The sequence below is a fragment of the Peromyscus californicus genome, unplaced genomic scaffold (genome assembly GCF_007827085.1).
Source record: "Peromyscus californicus insignis strain IS unplaced genomic scaffold, ASM782708v3 Scaffold_93__1_contigs__length_160689, whole genome shotgun sequence".
NCBI lineage: Eukaryota > Metazoa > Chordata > Mammalia > Rodentia > Cricetidae > Peromyscus > Peromyscus californicus.
The window spans coordinates 89708-110894 of NW_026294610.1; the positions used below are offsets into that span (position 1 = coordinate 89708).

General features: G+C 44.7%; 1 protein-coding gene across 1 annotated transcript in view; it reads left to right on the forward strand.

Moving 5' to 3' along the window:
• Positions 1-21187, forward strand: part of LOC128105031 (run domain Beclin-1-interacting and cysteine-rich domain-containing protein-like) — a 47742-nt gene that overhangs the window by 15393 nt on the left and 11162 nt on the right. The window contains exons 3-5 of the mRNA XM_052729842.1: positions 8283-8398; positions 10251-10461; positions 10877-10978. Coding sequence (XP_052585802.1) covers positions 8283-8398; positions 10251-10461; positions 10877-10978 — 429 coding nt within the window. The remainder of the gene's footprint in view (positions 1-8282; positions 8399-10250; positions 10462-10876; positions 10979-21187) is intronic.

Sequence of the window (21187 nt, forward strand, 5' to 3'; positions counted from 1 at the left end):
GAGATCCACCTGCCTCTGCCTTCCGAGTGCTGGGATTTAAAGGTGCATGCCACCATCACCCAGCTCAGAAATGGATCTTAATGGGTTGCACTCCTAAAATCACAAATAGCCATGTAAGTGTGAGGGTTTGAGTCTTTATAACTCTAATGCTCTCAGAGTGGAGCCTTATGTTGACGTGAAAAATTAATAGAGGAGAGAATGTCAGGATGTAGGGCAAGAGACTTTTTTGTTGTTGTTGTTGTTGTTGTTTTGGCATGGATGGTCTGGATCAGGTACAGCAAACTTAACTAACCATTGGTATGATTTCAGGAGGGAGCATTGGCAGTTGCTGGGTAATCTGAAGACTACTGTGGAGGGTTTGGTGTCAGCCAACTGTCCCAATGTCTGGTCCAAGTATGGTGGCCTGGAGCGACTTTGCAGGGACATGCAGAGCATTCTGTATCACGGGCTCATCCATGACCAGGTATGTAGAATTCACTTTCCCCCATCTAATTGGCTGGAGCACTTGGAAAACAGTTGCGTTAAGTTGGTTGGCTGAGAAAAGAGGAAGCCCACCGGTTTGTGTGAATTCTTGAGTATAGAACCGGGGCCATGTGTGTGCATGCATCTGTCTTTCTTCCCTCTCTCTCTCTCTTGCGTCCAGATCATCTCACTTAGTGCCTGATATGGCATAGATGTCAGAGGAATGAGTAACCTGCACGTCAGCAAGAGGTCAGGTCGGTTTGTTTCCTGTAGATTCTGTAACAAAGATGACTTCACTGGCTAGTTACAGATGGGTTATCTTTCAGCCCTTGAGTTCAGAATTCTCAAATAAGTTTCATTAGGCTCAAACCAGGGTGGCCACTATGCTGCTGTCCTCCAGGAAGGGCTAAAAGTTTCGTCCCTCCTTGTCTTTTTCAGCTTCTGGCTGTGCCCCTCAAGTTCTTCAGCTGATGGTCCCTACTTTTTAAAAACCAGTAACATAATGTCTTGAAATTTATGTCCGCTTTTATATCATGTTTCCTTTCTATGAGCTCTGTTTAATCTCTCCCAAAGAACCCTTGTAATAACATGGGTCCCACCTGGATGACCCTTGAGGAGACACCTCAAGATTATTAAATTAGTCACATCTGAAAAGCCCCTTTGGCCATAAAAGGTAACAGTCACAAGTCCTTCTCTACATTCTAGAGCCTTGAATATGTGCGTCTTAGAAGACATTTGTTTTTTTTTGTTTGTTTGTTTTGTTTTCAAGACAGGGTTTCTCTGTGTAGTCAGCTCTGTCTGTCCTGGAACTCACTTTGTAGACCAGGCTGGTCTTGAACTCACAGAGATCCACCTGCCTCTGCCTCTTAAGTGCTGGAATTAAAGGCATTTGCCATCACCACTGCCCAACTTTTTTTAAAAATTTTATTTACATTTATATTTATGGGTGTTTTGCCTGAATGTATGTCTGTATGCTGCAGGCATGCTTGGTGCCCTCAAAGACCAGAGGAGAGCTTTGAATTACCTGGGACTGGAGTTACAGATGCTTGCAAGCCAACATGTGGATGCTGGGATTAAACCCAGGTCCTCTGGAAAAGCAACCAATGCTCTTAACCACTGAGCCGTCTCTGCAGCCCCTAGAAGACCATTTTTATCATCAACCACAATCAGGAAGATTTTCCTCTCTTTAATTTTAGTCTCATTTTAGCACAATTGCTGCATATGCAGGGCTCCGGGTTCAAGCCCCAAAACTGAAGTCACTCCCTTGCTCAGTTAACCAGTAAACAGAAAAACCATACTCTCTCTCCAAGCGCCGCCTCCCCCATGTGGCATAAAGGAAGACTAAGCCAATGTAAAACACATTCAGTCTCTTTCATCCAGGAAATGTTTCTTCTGAGTAAGAAGCTGAAACTCCATGTGGTCAATTATTCTGTACTTGGAAGGTTTGGCCCAGAGACCGGTGTGTGCTGTGGAGATAGTCACTTAGGCTTGATGAGTTTGCTGTAATTAGAGTTAATGTTTCTTGTTTGAGCCAAAACCATCCTTTCTTCCTCTGACTCTGGATTTCCTTAAATTTAGACTTCTGTGGTTACTTTAAGTTAGTAACAGGGTAAAAGAATTGTATACTATCCTGGCAGGGCTAGCAGGAATCCATACTTGAGATAACTAGAAAGCTTTCGCAGCTATGGAAGGGCTAGTGAAGACAGGAAGACGGCGTGAGTGTCAGGGGAGATGACTGAGTTGTTTGGATTTCCTCTTTGGAAGCATCCCAGGACACATCTGAGAAATAATCGAAAAGTTTCAGAATGTATTTTGAGCATTACTTTGTAGACAGCTGTGTGATTTTTCTGAATGATAGGGTTCTTTTTTAAGATTTAATTATTTTTTATGTGTACAGGCATGTTGCCTGCATGTATGTGCAGTGCACACACAGGCTAGGAGATGGCCGCCGCTCTCACCTTGTTATTTTCTTTGTTATTTTTGTCATTTAAAATTTTCGTCGTAGTTTTTAGCATACATTTTATTTGTTCTTTGACAGTTTTTCCGTATATACAGTGTATCTTGATCATATCCACCAATGACTTGCCAATCTCATCTCCCTCTATCTGGATACCCCCCCCCCCCCCCCCATCTTCATGTCCTCTCCATCTTTGATAGTTTGTTTCTATGCCCCATGGGGTCCAGTTGGTGCTGCCTGCTGCGATGTTGACTGGTCTTGTTGGCCCGACCCTGTGCAGGCCACTGCCGCTGCAGCGAGCTCCTGAGTGCATCCGTCCTGTCCAGACCACAGTGCCTCACCGCGCCTCTCCATCCTCTGGTTCTTCATCCTCCTACCTCCTCTCTGTCAGTGTTTCTCAGCATGGGGCAGTGAGAGGAGCATGTTGACAGAGATGTCCTGTTTAGGACTGTGTCTCAGCTCTCAGCCCAGGAGAAACCCTGAGCTCCACTCTCCTAGCCCAGACTTCTCTCGAACCTTAGGCCCAGAGAATCCACAGATGTTTCTTCAGGGATAGCCTTTAGCTATCTTAAGTTCCTACGTCCAAAGCAGAGCTGGACAAAATACTTACGGAATGATGGGAATCCCAGTCTCTGGCCAGCCAACCTAACCTGTTTGACCAGTTCAAGGCCAGTGAGAAACTGTGTCTCAAAAAATAAGGTGGACAGCACTTGATGAGTGACACACAAGGCTGTTTTCTGACCTCATGCATGTATGCCTGCACACTTATGTGCTCCTCCTGCACATATACAAATTCAGACTTCACTAGTCCACACATAATTGAGTGTCCTTAAATACTCATCTGCCCATGCCAGGGATTAATATTCTTCCCAGGAAGTGTAGCAGACTTTTTCAGACCTCCACCAGCTTCTAAATCGTGACACGGAGACTTATTATTAGTTATGAATGCTCAGCCTTATCATAGGCTTGTGCCACTGGCTCTCATAACGTAACCTGTGTTTTGCCCTGGGGAGTTTTTCCTTTCTTTCATTCTGTATGTCCTGCTTCCTGTTTCCTCCTTGTCTGGCTGTCTGGCTCCTGGCATCTTCCTCTCTTTCTCCCTCCTTCTCTCTCTCCAGAGCCTAGATTCCTCTTCCTACTGATTCTCTCTGTCCATCAGCCCTGCCTATCCCTCTACTGCCTAGCTATTGGCCGTTCAGCTTTTTATTAGACCGATGAGGTGCCTTAGGCAGGCAAAGTAACTCATCTTTACATGATCAAACAAATATTCTGCAGCGTAAACACATCTTTGCCTAGTTCAGTCTTCCACAACAAGGAAGTCCTTTTCACCAGAGCTAAGTTTCTCTTTTCTTTTTTATCTGAATTTATTTTCTGCTAGCAATCACACTGGAAAATATCTGATCAACTCATTTTAATAAAGTGCATCAAAGGACTTATGTTGCCCTCCATTCTGAAAACAGGGGTCTGTTACCTCTGAACAGCGGCTTTGGTTCAAATAGTCTTAGAATTCACTAGAGAAGTTGGCTTAATAATTCTGAAGGTGAAGCTGTATTTCTTAAAGGACTTTGAAGACCCCCACCCAAACTTAGGCTTTAAAGAACTTTAAACAAATATCTGTCTAGGAATTTGGAGGCAAAATAATATGATAGACTGGCAAACACCATTAGAATCACAGAAAAACTAGATCAAAGTCTAGGCTCAGTGTGCAGGTTCTTGGAAAACAAAGTGACATAGTGATTTAAATTATGAATATTGACTCATACTGCCCACATTTTATTCACACTTCAACATGGTTAATATTAGGTGAGTTACAGAGCCCCTTGTACAAGCTTCTGTTTCTCATTTTTGAAATGAGATAACACTGTTGCCTACCCCTCTGCTGTGAGAATTCTGATGTAAAGCACCAGAAGACACAGTTTTCTGTCAGCCTCAGCTGTCACAGAACATGGCTTAACTTCTTTCTCATCTGTAGAAATAAGGGGAACGGCATTTACCTTTTAAAGCTCATCTATAGAATAAATGAAGTGGCATATAAATGTGTCCGGCACAGCTTGTGGCATATAACCAGTGAGATGGTCGGCAGGTAAAGGCATATGCCACCACGCCTTACAACCCGAGTTGAACTCCTGAGACACACTGGACGGAAGGAGAGAACTAACTGCCACACGTGGTCCTCTGCCCTCCACAGATACCACAGCAGGTGTGCAAAACACACAAAACTAATAATAAAACATGAAAAGAATTCAGTAATAGATTGGTTTCCTATCGCATGTTGTCCTGTATATAATTAAGAACATTGAAAATTTGAAAACAACTTAATTCACTGAAATCTTAATATATTCTTTACCACTGGTGACCTTGCAGTGCTGTTTAAGAGAATGATATCCATGTTATCTAATTCAAGGACCAATTCTCCTTTGACTACCTAACTTCAGTACTGTTGGCCACCATCATTTCTTGATGGCACGGAAGCATTGTCCTACATGTGATTGGTCTTCAGTTTCTACCCCTGGAACTTCTTCTTGGATTAAACATTTTAAAATGAAATGTCATTTATTTATTTGGGGGGTACATGCATGTGAAGATCAGAAGCCAGCTTGCAGGAGTCCATTCTCTCCTTCCACCACGTGGGTCCTAGGGATTAAACTCAGGGCATTAGGCTTGGCAGGTACCTTACCTCCTTTGCCCCTTACAGATCTTTAAAATGGATTTTTAGAAATGGAGTCACTGTGTGTTCGTGTGTCCTTACTCTGTTTTCTTGAAGCGGTCTCAATCTCAGCCATGCATCTGTGACCCTCAGCTCAGACCTCCGTACCCAGTTCTAGACCAGCCATCTCCTCTCTATTATCATTTGGCTCTCCCTCCTGCCCAACAGGCATGGCCGAAGCTAAGTATATTTTCTCCCAGGAGATTGCCTTTCATCTTGGTGTTCTTTATGCTAATTTGTAGTATTGAACTACCCAGTGTTCTGCTCAGAAATTTGGGATTTGTGCCAAAACGTTTTGTTAAAAACAAAGTGCCAGTTTCCCAGGCTGGTGACCAAAATAGCTGCCCGATAAGCAGTGCCACCATTCAGTGGTTCAAGTGTCGCATCTTGATAACAAAAGGTCTTTTCTTGGCCCTGTTGCTGATTTTACATCGTCACATAGTAACCTAACCAGATTCCACAATAGTTTCACCATCTGTATGTACCACAAAAGGAGAAATGTTGATGAGATTCTCACATAAAACAAGCTCGCAAATGCAAAATGCTATAACATATCTTGTCAGAGTTCTCAGGAAGCAGTAACGTCTGTGAAGGTACCCATTCATCACAATGAAAAACGTTCAAGAATGTGTGTGACCACTTACAAAACCAGCTAGTGCCGGGAAATGGAAGCAGGGACAACCACTTGACACACAGACACACACAGCATGTAGAGGAACATAGCACATAGAGGCTCTAATAGGAAAAAACCCAGAAACAAGCTCCATGTCAGTTTTATTGCTGCTCTGTGACTTGTTATGGTCTAAGAATTCAAGTCGGTGTCAGAATTGTTCTCTCCCTGTTGTTTCCTTTCAAAAAGCTTAGTGCTTTCAAAGGTTTCAGGCTGCTGTGTCATCAGCAAGCTATTCTGGGTGCTGTGTCCTTGGAAAGGGGAAGGGACACGATGATTCACGTTGGTCATGTCTCCCCTTTGTTTTCACAAGGATGTGGTACGGATCCGAGTTGTGTTTTGTCTTAATCACTCGGGGCCCCCTGGGAAGCTGTGACGTCATGACTATTTCTTAGAGGGATCTCGTTTTTGTCAGCCTGTGTCTGGGATACCTTTTACTCCTTTTGTAAGGCAAGGTATAACAATGCCATCTCTCTCTGTTCTGCTGCCTAGAAATCTAGAGACAGCTCCCGAGATGGCTTAACTGAGTAGGAGTAAAAGGATCCCTTCCCTACCTCCAAGAAGAAACTGTGCTTAGCAATATAGACACAATAAAAATTTTTAATGATTTATTTTTAACATGTATGAGTATATTGTCTACATGTTGTATACATGTGTACCATGTGTATGCCTGGTACCCATGGAAGCCAGAAGAGGGCCTTGGATACCCTGGAACTGGAGTTTCTGGCAATTGTGAGCCGCCATGTGGGTTCTGGAAACCAAACCCAGGTCCTCTATAAGAGCAGCCTGTGCTCTTAACCTCAGAGCCGTCTCTCCAGCCCCAAGGTAGCCTGATTTTGTTTGTTTGTTTGTTTGTTTTTTGAGACAGAGTTCCTCTGTGTATCCCTGGCTGACCTGGAACTTGATCTGTAGACCAGGCTGGCCTTGAACTCAGAGATCCACCTGCCTCTCTACCTCCTGAGTGCTAGGATGAAGGGCATGGGCCACCACTGCCTGGCCATGATTTTTAAAGTAATAATAATAAAAAAAGCTATGGGCTTTAAAAAATATGCACAATATACTCTTATTTGTTGAAACTTTGACATATGTTAAAAAGACTCAGAAAAATACCACCCATAATCTTAATACCAAGTAATAATATCTACTGTAGTAATAATATCTACTATTTAGCATCCTGTTGGATATTATTTTTTCTTTTATTTTTCTTTATATTTAAATTCTTATATTTAAATTATATATTTATATATTACATATAAATATATATTTATATATTAATTCTTATATTTATTATATAAAAGGCATAAAAAAGCCTTTTAAAGTAGTTAAGATTGTACCATATGTATCAGTAGATAAGTTACTTTAATCCCAGCACTTGGGAGGCAGAGGCAGGTGGATCTCTGTGAGTTCAAGGCCAGCCTGGTCTACAGAGAGAGTTCTAGGACAGTCAGGGCTACACAGAGAAACCCTGTCTTGAAAAAACAAACAAAGAATTAGTGGTTAGTTAGTACTTGTGTAACATTTGGTGAGAAAAGTAAACTAAATCCCATTCTGCCATGTGTTCTGTATTCTTGGACTGTTTGCCTTTGGTGTGCCTCCTCCTGCCTGTTCGGGAAGGCTTTGGAAATGAGAGCATTCAATGCTGAATTTAAGGGTTGGGAATGTATCTGTTGTTCGAGCGTATGTGTGTTTTTATTTCCTGGTGTGGTCCCTGACACTAGACTCTTGCAATGACACGTTGAATTTGAGAGGCCCCTTCCCCTCCTCTGGCCAGAGCTGCCTAGTCAACAAGCGCCCCCAGCTCCTTGTGCATGGAGTATGGTGAGTGAGCACCAGGAAGGCAAGGGCTGAAACTCTGTCTTGCTCTGCTTTCTCCTTGTGCCTGCTGGGCTCTGAGCCGTGGAGCTCAGCTTACTCTGTGGAGGACACTGTGTGCCCTCACCTGCCCTTCAACACTTCCACACTAAGAGTCCACTTCCTGTGGTCCTCACTGACTTAGAGTTCCCGCTCTCGTATGCTCTGGGTGCTCCTGTGTGTGACTGTTGTACCATATGAGATGTAGCCTGAATGAGCGAAAGCCTTGACAGTGGGCCTTTGTGTAGTTCCTAGAAGACAAGTTCCACATGGGACCTGGTCACAGTTGAGAGCATCCCTGTCCTTTGTCAGTGCTCAGCACTGAGTTACTCCCCTTTTCCTGTTTAGTGGGGTAGGAAGGACGGTCTGTTACCTATGACTTTAGATAGTAAAAAGATCTCTAGGATCTCTACATTTATCCTGTCTTTTTCCATCCAAGAGGTTTGGTGCTCTGCGACTCGTAAGAGCCTAAGTAATGCCATTAGAAGATAGACAGGCGTCTTCTGTCCAGTTTCTGATCCTTGTTACTGGAGAGCACCTCTAGCAGTAACATCGTCAGACTTCTTGAAGGAGTGTGGTTGTTACAGGTTTTCATTTTCAGTCAGAGATTTATATCCACCCTCCATCTCCCACAGAGGGTGGTCAGTACCTGTGTTCGGGAGAAGGCATGTTTCGAAGACCATCAGAAGGACAGTCCCTCATCAGTTACCTCTCCGAGCAAGACTTTGGCAGCTGTGCAGACCTGGAAAAGGTAAGGCCTCAGAGGGCAGACGAGGAGCTGGTGCAGCGAGGGCCCCGGCCCGATGGTGGTGCTGCCGTTGTTTTCACTGGTTCCGATGGCAGTGCCTGTGAGCTGCGGTGAAGCACAGAGATCTCTGTCCAGGGAGCTCTTCAGGGAACCTGTGCTTGTCATCGGTCAGTGCTGTCCTGTGCAGAGACATTGCATGTGAGCCACGCGGTTATTGTTCTTTGACTCTGGGACCTCACATAACTACTCTTTCCAGAATCAAGTTCTCCATTGATTCCTGGGCTCAAGTATGTATAAATAACCTCTGTACACTGGTCTCTTATCTTGGGACTACTGTGTGTACACTGGTCTCTTATCCTGGGACGTATTTACCCTACTACTGTGTGTATGGGTATGTGACTCTGGGAAAAGAGTCTGTTTGGAATTCCTGGCATATTCTCTCCCTCGTTTCAAACATGATTGCCTGGTTTCATTAGCTTAATTAGTAGCAAAGAGTGAATTGTGTATCAGCAACATGTGAAAAGAGCTGCAGTGTCCAGTGGGCTTAAAAATAGTGGACACTTAACTTGATCCAGTCTGTAAACTACATTTTGTTGTTGTTTTTGAGGCAGGGTTTTACTATGCAGCCCAGGCTAGCCTCCTCAAATCTTAAGATTCTCCTGTCTCTGCCCTCTAGGGGCTGAGATTACAGGTGTGGGACATCCTACCTGGCCTGAGTTAATTTTTAAAACTTCAAGTTTTATCTTTAGAAGTTGATTTAGTTCAATTTTCTTTATTCTTAGAAGTCATGTAATCAGAATTCTCTAGGAGATCCAAAAGTATCTCCAAAGCTAATGATGTTTCAGTCTACACACTGGGCAGAGCTTCAGATAGTCAGGCCATGTGAGGCAGGTCTCAGTGACACAGCGTGTCCATGTGTGGCAGGTCTCAGTGGCACAACATGTCCACATGTGGCAGGTCTCAGTGGCATAGTGTGTCCATGTGCAGCAGGTCTCAGTGACAGTGGTGCTGTCCACGTGCGGCAGGTCTCAGTGACACAGCATGTCCACGTGCAGCAGGTCTCAGTGACACAGCATGTCCACGTGCAGCAGGTCTCAGTGACACAGCATGTCTACGTGGCAGGTCTCAGTGGCACAGCATGTCCACGTGCAGCAGGTCTCAGTGGCACAGAGTGTCCATGTGCAGCAGGTTTCAGTGACACAGCATGTCCACGTGTGGCAGGTTTCAGTGACACAACATGTCCACATGGCAGGTCTCAGTGACACAGCATGTCCACGTGCGGCAGGTCTCAGTGGCACAGAGTGTCCACGTGCAGCAGGTCTTAGTGGTACAACAGTGCAGTGCTGTCATCTGCATTTTCTCGGTGGCTTGTAATGGTAGAAACGTTTGCTGCCACACACCAACAAGCCTGTGAAGGCGTTCCGTGGTGTATAAATACTCACTTCAGTGTAGGGATGTTTTACCCCTACCCTCTTAAGGAACAAATGCTCTTTATCATCTGCTGTGGGGGTCTGAACCACAGCTTTCTCCAAGCAGCTCCTTTCCCACCAGTGTGCCCTGTGCTTGCAGTGTGATGACTTTTTTAACCATCATTTCTTTCATTGCATTGAGTGGAAATGGGGCTGTGTAGGGGACTAAGGTTGGTACTGAGGTGATCTTGGGCTGACCAGCAAGAGCAAAGAGACTCTAGAACAGGCCGTCTGTCTGCCTGTCTGCTTTCCCCATAGCAGACCAGTGCATTTTCCCTGGTGGTTCCGGGTCTTAGAAGCTCTGCTTCCCCACATTGCATGCAGCAAGGTGTTCCGTACGTCCAGTCCCTTCACAAGCAGCTTCCTCGGTGCCCCCCTTCCTCCAGGAGAATGCCCACTTCAGCATCTCAGAGTCCTTGATTGCCGCCATCGAGCTGATGAAATGCAACATGATGAGCCAGTGTCTGGAAGAGGAGGAAGTGGAGGAGGAAGATCGCGACAGGGAGATCCAGGAACTGAAGCAGAAGATCCGCCTGCGGCGCCAGCAGATCCGCACCAAAAACTTGCTCCCTGCATACCAGGAGACTGAGCATGGAAGTGAGTGTGCCTGTGAGCATCTGTGTGTGTGCCTCTTCACAGCGTCACAAAGCTCAGGGCCATGTGGGCTTTGGTCTCTGGTCTTCGTGTGAGGTGGTATGCCTAAGCTAAGGGTTCCTCTGCTGTCAGAAGGTAGTTCTGGGTGTTCTGTTCTTGTTTTTCCCATGTTTCCTACATCAGAAATAGCGTTCTTCCAAAATGGGTTTCTGAGGTGAGAACTAAGGCCAGGGGTCACAGATGGACTTCTCCAAAGTAGAGTGAACCAGCAAGAAGTCCAGTTCCACTCACAGCTTCAGTCCCAGCCATGGTTCTGCTCACTCTCCTCTGTTCAGGTCTAGGTTCTTTATTGTGGCATGGAGAGGGGGTGAGAAACCCTCCATCCTGTCTGTGACGATGATGGTGTTTAATATCACAGGCTTCCGGGTCACCTCCAGCAGCTCCCAGTTCAGTTCACGTGATTCTACACAGTTCTCGGACTCTGGCTCTGCTGATGATGTTGATGAGTTTGAAATCCAAGGTAAGAATTGGCAGTCTGTTACAGGGAGCTTTGGTTACTTGTTTCCTTTCATTAGGAATATTGGAAGAGTGACCCCAAAGTAGATCTTCATGACCCACTTTGGAACATGGTTAGTTATTGTAAGGATGGCTACTCCTGATAAAAACAGAGCCCTGTTAAAATTCACGCCGACATGAGCCTTGAAAGGAAGAGGGTGGTGGGCTGTTGAAGTCACCCTGATTTTCAGTCCTCCTGTGTTTATCTTTCTCTTGGGTCCTCACTCTCTCCCCCTCTAGCTCTTTGGGCTCAGCCAAACCACGTGAATTAGGGTGCTTCCCTGTGCTCCACAACACAGTTGAAATGGTTCCAAAAGATGTAAGAAGGAGTTTTATAGTAATTTGCAATTTGCCGGGAAGAGGGGGGATAAGAATCATTAAAGAAGAAGCAAAAAAGGGGGAAACAGTCAGGTTTACGAAGAAGAGCTTTAATTCCTGTCTTAGCAGCCTTCAGGCAGAGCCGCAGGCTCTGTCGGAAGCACCAGCGCAGTGAGGGGAGGGGCTGCCTCTGGAGGGCGTTTGTAGTAAAGCAGTTACGTTCCTTCTGCGTCACTAGATCCTCAGAGGGGATCTGACAGCAGACCAGTGAAAGTCTTAGGTCCAGCCTGGTGAGTCAGGGAGTCCCCTGGTTTGCTGACAGGCTGCATCACCAATAATAATAATAATAATAATAATAATAATAATAATAATGTCACACCAGCATGAGTGACAGCCTCCCAAGAGCTGCGTAGATGGAGTCCCGCCTTCACCTAATCTCCCACTTCCTGTGTAGTCTAGCACCTCCTGAGCCCACGTGCAGCGGGCACGGGCATTACTCGAAGGTGGGGAAGGTGGGCAAGAGTGAACGAGCGTCTGATGATCTTCCATCCCGGTTTGTATGAAGGAATGTCAGTAGATTCCATCTGGGAGGGTCTCGTTGAGTTTAGCCGGGGATCAGCTGCCTTAATGTGGCAGTGGCTCCATCATGCTTGAGTGATACGCTTCACAGCAGCCCTATTCTGCAAACCATAGATTTCTTCAGGACCCCACAGAGAGACAAACTAGCAAGCACATAAGCAAAACGATTCAGGTAGAGAGACTCTTCCCCGTGGTAAAGCTGAGAATGATTTCCTCACCGAGCTGAGTTGTCTGCACCCACTCCGTTATAACACTGTAAAATGATAACAAACAGATACTTTTATGATTTCAGTCTTCAGGGACCTCCTGAGGAGCCGGAGTGCTTTCCACTCAGAAATTCAGATTTTACACAACTTTTCCAGGCCCCTGGGAACTTTGCTCTTTGTTCTGAATGTGTTTGATTTCTGTTCCTGACAGTAATAGGAACTTAAAACTCCCAACCCCCTAGTTTGTGTGCGTTTTTTTCTAACCATAATTCTCACCAAGTGCAGTCCTGTTGGAGACTGTTACTTCACTTGTGGGCCCCAAGGGTGTTTGCAATCAGCTAAGAACAGAAATTCTTAAAGGAGACAACCGTAGGACGGGATTCCTCAGTCTTTAGGTCCCTGTCATCCTTTGTTGTGAGGGACTGCTTGAAGATTGAGATGCTTGCCATTATCTCCAGCCTCTACACACCAACTGCCATTAGCGCCCCCACTCCATACTCAGTAGTCAAAAGCATGACCAGATATTCCGAACGTCACCCTTAGCTGCTTCTTAGGAGGTGCTTGAGGCTGGGCTGGTTTGGGGAAGTAGCAGTAGCTGTTTTCCAAGCCCACCATGCATGTGGGTTCCTAAAAGCTGCACAGAAGTCACGGCCTGATCCCGAGGACGTGTGGTGTGGAATTGTCAGTCTCAGCAACTTCCTCTCTAGAGGACCCTCTTTATAATTATTATTGCACAGATGGTAGAGAAGGCTCTAACCTGACTCACATGTCAAAGAGTGGACTCTCAGTGTCAGTGGCCTCCATGTTCTCAGGTAGCCATGCTGGAAGTGTGGACGTGCTTCTACCTGCATGTGTGTGAATGTTTGCACCAGCTTGTGTACAGGTTTGATCTTGGGACACTTGTCAAGGTTATGAGAACTCTGTGAACTAGAGAACTTACCAGAAAACACTAGACAATTCAGATGCCATTTTACATATGACTCAAGCTGTCCTTGCCATCTCCCCTCACAGTGATAATTTTAGATTAGGTAGTCATGTGACTGATGGGGTCAAAGTGTAGAAAGGAATAGTCAAAACTGGAATATTGGTGGATAAGAGCATAAAATGTATTTCATACTGAGTAAGATTTAGTGTGAAGCTCCTCAGCTTACTTTTTGAATGCCTACTAACTGTATAGAAATTCACAGGAAAGACTCCAAAGCTATACAGAGACCCTGTCTCAAAAAACAAACAAACAAAAAAAAAAGAAATTCACTGAATTGTGTAGACTTTGGATCTGGTTAATTTCAGTTTTTGATGCTTGTATTTATTTGCAATTTTTGTTTGGTTGGTTGGTTGCTTTTTTTTGTTCTTTTTTTGGGGGCGTTGCTTTTGGGTTTTGTTTTTTTGAGACAGGATTTCTCTATGACAGTCCTGGCTGTCCTGGAACTCACTCTGTAGACCAGACTGTCCTTGAACTCACAGAGTTCTGCCTGTCTCTGCTTCCCGAGTGCTGGGATGAAAGATGTGCACCACCGCTGCCCAGTTTATTTGCAAGTTGGGTTTTTTTTTTATAATAAATGTTATATTAAAAAAGAAACGGCCAAGCCAGGTGGTGGTGGGGCATGCCTTTAATCCCAGAACTCGGGAGGCAGAGGCATGCAGATCTCTGTGAGTTTGAGGCCAGCCTGGTCTACAGAGTGAGTTCCAGGAAAGGTGCAAAACTACACAGAAAAACCCTGTCTCAAAAAACAAACAAACAAACAAAGAAATAGCCAAATGAAGAATTTAAGTTCAGGGGCTGGAGAGATGGCTCAGCAGTTAAGAACACTTACTTCTCTTCCAGAGGATCCAGGTTCAGTTACTAAAAACCTTGCCAGGTGTCTCACAACCACCTGTAACTCCAGCTCTAGGGGCTCCAACATGTCTGGCCTCTGTGGGCTCTTACATACACACACACACACACACACACACACACACACACACACACACAATTAAAAAATAACAAAAATAAGTTTGAAAAAGGAATTTAAATTCAAGCTAGGTATGGTGACCCACACCTTTAATTCCAGCACTTGGCAGGTGGATTCCTGTGAGTTTGAGACCAACTGGTCTACATAGTGAGACCTTGTATCAGAGAAAAATGAAAAAAAGAATTTAAGTTCAGGTGCTGGACAGAAGACTCAGCAGTTCAGAGGGGTTGTTGCTCTTCCAGACTGGAGCTCAGTTCCCAGCATGCACACTGGGCAGCTCAGTTCCCAGCATGCACAGTGGAGCTCAGTTCCCAGCATGCACACTGGGCAGCTCAGTTCCCAGAATGCACACTGGGCAGCTCACAACCATCTGTAACTCAGGCTTCAGGAGATCTGATACCCTCTTCTGACATCCTGTAAACAATAAACGTAGGACAGGATGGTATGAGGTTAAAAATCTCTTTCGAGTTTTGAATTTTCAAAGCAAACTCCCAGAAAGTAATCTCTTCTAGAGAACTTCATACACAATTAAGAGTTACTGCTATAATGTTTGACATTCAGGAAAATAGTCTGTAGGATTAACTGAAAGAGAATAAAAATTTTCTTCTCAAAAAATTTTAAAACAAAAACTTGGAATTTTAATTACAAACTTTTAGTTTCATAATTAGAACTTTTAGTAATATTAACAGAATTGTTTACTACTGCTAATACTGTGATCCATTAGAATTTGAAATAATTATATAAGATTAGACCAAGATTTAGAGAAATAAAGGTAACAAAATAATGAATTTCTCTTTGCTCTGCTTTTGAACTGTCTTTTCCATCAGAGCATATCATAAGGCATAAGTACTGTCACTTGGCTTTCTTAGAATCCTTCTCCCCCAATCTTGGGAGCCTTAAGAGTTCAGTGCACATGAGGCCAGCACAGTGGCTTGGTTGGCTGAAGGTACTTATTGCCAAGCCTGAAAACCCGAGTTTTATCCCCAGAACGCACATGATGAAAGGAGATGACTAACTCCTGCAGGTTTTTCTCAGTCTCCACCCATACACGATGGCACACAAGCACTCACACGTGAGTGCACACACTCTCTAAATAAATTCACTAGAGGTATAGAAAACGTATGCAGATTGTTTACAAACGCAGATGGGATGACACCAGACCATCAATAGATAATCTAAAACTATTCCAAGACCTATGTAAGTAACTGCAACCAAGATTACCATATCCAGAGAAGTTATCATTTAACGTTCACGGAGCAGGACCGAAGTTTGGGTCCTTAAAACCCATGTAAAAGCCAGGCAGACATGATGGGAGGCAGAGGCTAGATTGCCAATAGCCAGATTTGGATTTAGCAAGAGACCCTACCTAGTAAGTAAAGTGGAGAGTGATTGAGTGAGACACCCAGCATCGACTTGGGGCCTCCACATACATGTGCACACATACCTCACATGTAGACATCCATACACATTTGGACATGCATCACACACACACACACACACACACACACACACACACACACACACACACCAAAGAAACAATGCTCAGAGAAAAAAGAACTTCCAGGAAAAGCACAAACTAAAACAATGTATGGCCACCAAGCCAGCAGTACAGAAGCTACTTAGAGCCCTGCACAGGAGGAAGACAGTCCCAGACACGAAAGTTCATGAAGGGAATTGTTGGACAAAGGAGAGCGAGGGAAGAATTTCCAACCCAGCAAGCCCCTCATATGTAAAGGGGAAAAGGAAAAGAACAGACAGTACTTGAACTAACCAGGTAAACAATCGACAAGATCACAGAAATCATCAAGTAGCCCTCATTGGCTGCTGCGTATGACTGTAGGTAAATCGTCAGCTCTCCAATTCTGACATGCAGGCTGGCTGATGGGATTAAAAACAAGATCCAACTGTTTGTTGTCAAGTGCAAGCCTCACTGGCAGAGATACTGAAAGTGAAAGGAGAGGAAATGATTCACTAAGTAAGTAGTCGCTGAGAACGGGCAGATGTAGCGATGCTCATACTGGACAAAGTAGACCACAAGCCAGAATTAACTGGAAGAGGTAAAGTCACTACTCAGTAATAAAAGACACAAGAAAATATGATAATTGTAACTGTCTTTACACTGAACATTGATGTATCCAATTTAATAAAACAATACTGGACACAAGGGGACAGATAGACCAGGACGGATAAGTACACTAATGATGGGTGATTTTAGCACTGCTTCTAGCCAATAGATCATCCAGATTTTAAAGAAATCAAATAGAAATTTAAGAGCTAAACTTCGCCATAGGTCAGAGAGATTTAATAGATGTCTATAGAATATTCTGTGTAATATGAAGACAATACATTCTTTTTAGCAGTCCATGGAACTTTATCCAAAGTAGATCATGGTTTGGGCTACGCTGTGGCTTTGAATGTTAAGCATGACTGGTACAGATAAAGCAACAAATATAAATGGAAAAGAAAATCGACTTTCCTTTCTTTTATCAGAATGGATTTAAACTAGAAATCAATAGTAAGAGACGCTGGATGATGCATGGAGGTGACAACATACCCTTTTAGGACACATCTAAGGCAGATCTAAGAGTGTCCATGGTGATGATCATTTATATTAGAAAAGCAGAGAGAACTCAAAATAACTTAATGATGCACCCCAAGGTCTTAGAAAAGAACAGGCCAATCCCTAGCTAGTAGACAAAAGAAATGCTAAAGGTCAAGGTAGAAATGAACAAGCCAGAGAATAAGGAACAGCACCAAGGGCCAAGATGGAGAGTTGTTTCTTCAGAAAGATTAAGAAACCCTGGGCCAGCCGGGCGGTGGTGGCGCACGCCTTTAATCCCAGCACTCGGGAGGCAGAGCCAGGCGGATCTCTGTGAGTTCGAGGCCAGCCTGGGCTACCAAGTGAGTTCCAGGACAGGCGCAAAGCTACACAGAGAAACCCTGTCTCGAAAAACCAAAAAAAAAAAAAAAAAAAAAAAAAAGAAACCCTGGGCCAAACTAAGCAGAAGATCCCAATTAAGATTAGAGAGGAAAAAAGGAGACATTACAAGAGATACAAGTGAAATCCAGGTGATCGTTTGGGAATACTTGGAAAACTTGAGTTGCAAAACCATGGAAAATCTAGAAGTAGATACATTCCTCGACACGTACGACCTACCAAAGTCCTTACAGGACTCAGCGGGTCTGTGCCGAGCAAAACCATGGAAAATCTAGAAGTAGATACATTCCTCGACACATACGACCTACCAAAGTCCTTACAGGACTCAGTGGGTCTGTGCCGAGCAAAACCATGGAAAATCTAGAAGTAGATACATTCCTCGACACGTACGACCTACCAAAGTCCTTACAGGACTCAGTGGGTCTGTGCCGAGCAAAACCATGGAAAATCTAGAAGTAGATACATTCCTCGACACGTACGACCTACTAAAGTCCTTACAGGACTCATCAGGTCTGTACCAAGCAGCAAGGCTGAATCAGAGCCCAGAAACTCAAGGTACAGGACCAGGAAGATCCACTGCTGAATTTGATCAGACCTTCAAAGAAGAATTAAAAAGGGAAACTCACCTACATTTTATTTTGTGACCTCCACTGACAGCACAGTGGTTTGGGGCAGGGAAGGGAAGAGGAGCCTAATCCGATGTCTCTCAGAAGTAATGATTTGGGCTAGAGAGATGATCCAGTGGTAAAAAGCACTTGCTGCTCCTCCAGAGGACTTAAACTTGGTTCCCAGAACCTTTACCTGTCACTCCAGCTGCCGGGGTCCATCCTGTCTTCCCAGGGCCCACGTGCACTTTCCCCCACACAGACACACATACATACATACTCACAATTAAAAATAAATCTTTTTAAAGTAATGCTTTAAGTTTTGTGTTCTTGCCACACGTAAGTTCCTAATTATGAAAACATAACCTAAATGTATTTCTCTAGCTTTCTTTTTGGTTTTGGTTCTTCGTCATCTGTTTTGGTCTTTAATTGTTCTTATGTCAGAATCTTTCTGGAAAAGTACCATACCTCTCAGGAGCGATCTCCCTGATGATGTCCAGGGGTGCTGAGGCATGCTTCCTTTCAATCCCCTTAAATAATTTCATACTATTGAAGATTCTTTTGGGATACTGTCGGTTGCTGTGAAGAGACAGCATGACCGAGGCAGCTCTTATGAAAGAAAGCATTTAATTGGGCTGGCTTATAGTTTCAAAGGTTTAGTCCATTATCATCATGGCAGGGAGCATGGTAGCATGCAGGCAGACATGGTGCTGGAGAAGGAGCTGAGACTTCTACATCCTGATCTGTAGGCAAAGAGAGAGACACTGGGCCTGGCATGGCTTTTGAAGCCTCAAAGCCTACCCCCAGTGACACACTTCCTCCAACAAGCCCACATCTCCTAATCCTTCTGATCCTTTCAAATAGTGCCACTCCCTGGTGACTAAGCATTCTAACGTATGAACCTATGGGGACCACTCCTATTCAAACCACCACAGATACCTTGATTAAGAGGGCTATCAGAATTTATAACACCTTCAAGTAAGGTATTAAAGTGTCACATGGATATTGATTATGATAAGTAGATAAATAATCTGCATATTGCATCAAACTGATTAATAGAATCACTTTCCTCAGAGTATGTCTCACTAATTAGACTATATAAATCAGAGTATTAATAAAGAAAATGGACTTCAGAGACACCTCTTCCAGCAATAACAAATATAAACCTAGAGACTGCAGAGAATCTATTCATAAACATACTTGTGCCCATTCCCATGTATTAGTTTAAAAAACCGATCTGTTGTGGTGTAAGTTACCCAACAAAATGTGACCACTACGAGTGCACAGCTCAGTCAGTGATCTCTGACCAAGTTGCTGAGTGGTGCAGCCTTCGGCATCATCTAGTTTGGGAGCACTGCCCTCCCTTCAGGAAGATCTCCTGTGTTAGTGCAGCACAGTTTCCCAGGGGTCCCACCCCCAGCCTCAGTTGACCACTAATGCATGCATGCTATGGATGTGCCCTCTCTGGACCTTTCATTGCACTAACGCATGCATGCTGTGGATGTGCCCTCTCTGGACCTTTCATTGCACTAACGCATGCATGCTGTAGATGTGCCCTCTCTGGACCTTACATTGCACTAACGCATGCATGCTGTAGATGTACCCTCTGGACCTTTCATTGCACTAACGCATGCATGCTATAGATGTGCCCTCTCTGGACCTTTCATTGCACTAACGCATGCATGCTGTAGATGTGACCTCTCTGGACCTTTCATTGCACTAACGCATGCATGCTGTAGATGTGCCCTCTCTGGACCTTTCATTGAAATGGAATCATACAGGATGTGACGTATGATCTCCCGTCCCTGCTTCTTTCTCTTTGTCTATTTTTGGTTGTGGTGTCTGACGAATTGGTTTGATATTTGGTGTCTGCCAAATTGATTGCATAAACTTCCAATTCTGGCTAGTGTTTTCACTTTGGGGCTTAAGATTCTGTTGTTCTTATCCTCCACCCCTTGGTTCTCAGGTGGTGTAGCTTCCTCAGTCCTTCCTCTGTAGATTTTTCTAGCGTTTCAGTCCTCTGCGTAGATGTATTTTCAGGTTCAATTAGGAGACAGGAAATAGCAGGGCAGTTTGAACAGAGAACGTTGGATGGTAAGAGTTTTAAACTCTATCAGGGAGTCGAGGTCATGGGAGAGCAGCTCCTAAGGAGTGAAGAGAATCACAGAGAACGCAGGATGCAGATGGCAGCCACTCTCCCGCGGGCTGTGATAGAGCAGCACCAGGCTGGATCCCAGGTCTGAGATCCAGGCTGCCTGGCAGAGGAGCTTCTGAAGTCACAGAACTGCCTTGGGTCGCATTGTGGATGCTGTCCGTAGGGAGAGGCCATGCCAGCAGCCTCCACTGGGAAGCTATTCTCAGTGCCAGGCAAGTGCCTTACCTCAGAACCCAGGCAGGGGTGGAAGGGCTAAGCCCGACACTTCCCATACAGCTCTCCCAGATGTGCTGCGGGACATGTTTGTGAGAGGAGCTGCTGAGCGCACTCTGCTGTGGCTCTGCTGCGGCACGCTTCCCGTCACTGTCCATGCACTGAGCCGTCCGCCTAGAGAGGAGCACAGCCAACTGCACAACAAACTCCGTCCTCCCCAGCATCCTCCCAGTGCCCTCTAGTGGCACTTAACTTCCCCCAGGAGATGTGTCTGAAGCACGGCAGATTGGGGGGTCTAAGGCAATAAATTGAAACCTAATATAATATATGCAAAAGGTTATTCAGGAAATATATTTTCTGATAAGTAAAATCTGTGTGAAGTTTGAGCTGGCTGGTTTTATGTCAGCTTGACACAAGCTGGAGTTATCTGAAAGGAGGAAATCTCAATTGAGAAAAATGCTTCCTATGGTCCAGCTGTAGGGCATTTTCTTAATTAGTGATTGATGGGGGAGGGCACAGCCTTTTGTGGGTGATGCCATCCCTGCCTGGTGGTCCTGGGTTCTCTAAGAAAGCAGGCCAAGCAAACCACAGGGAGCAAGCCAGTAAGCAGCACCCCTCCATGGCCTCTGCATCAGCTCCTGCCTCCAGGTTCCTGCCCTGCTTGAGTTCCTGCCCTGACTTCCCTCAGTGATGGGCTTTGGTGTGGAAGTGGAGGCCCAGTAGACCCTGTCCTCCCCGGTTGCTTCCCTCGTGATGTTTCATCACAGCAGTCGTAAAGTAACCCTAACTAGGATAAAGTTCAGAGTGAGCAATCGTTTCTCCTATTCTTTTAAATCAGTTTTTCACAATAATAGTAGTTCTCCACTTTACAGTTCTCCTCTTTGAGTTAGCAATTACAGAAAATTCACTGGGTCCCCGGATGTGTTGGAGATCACTTTACCTGCTAAAAGGAAAGTGAATGGGAACCATTATCAATATAGCCAAGTCAATTCTGAAGCTCACTTCCTAGGTTTCACTTCCTCTGTTTAAAAGTGTGTAGATTTTGCTGAGATGCCAGAGTATAGTCATTTCTTCCCCGATCAGCCCACCCACCCAGTAGAGCACCTTTCCCCTCATGTGACATTGTTTTATTGTTTGTTTGTCTTTATGTTTTTATTTTGTTCTGTATGTGAGAGCGGGTACATGCCACAGCATGCATGTGGATGTCT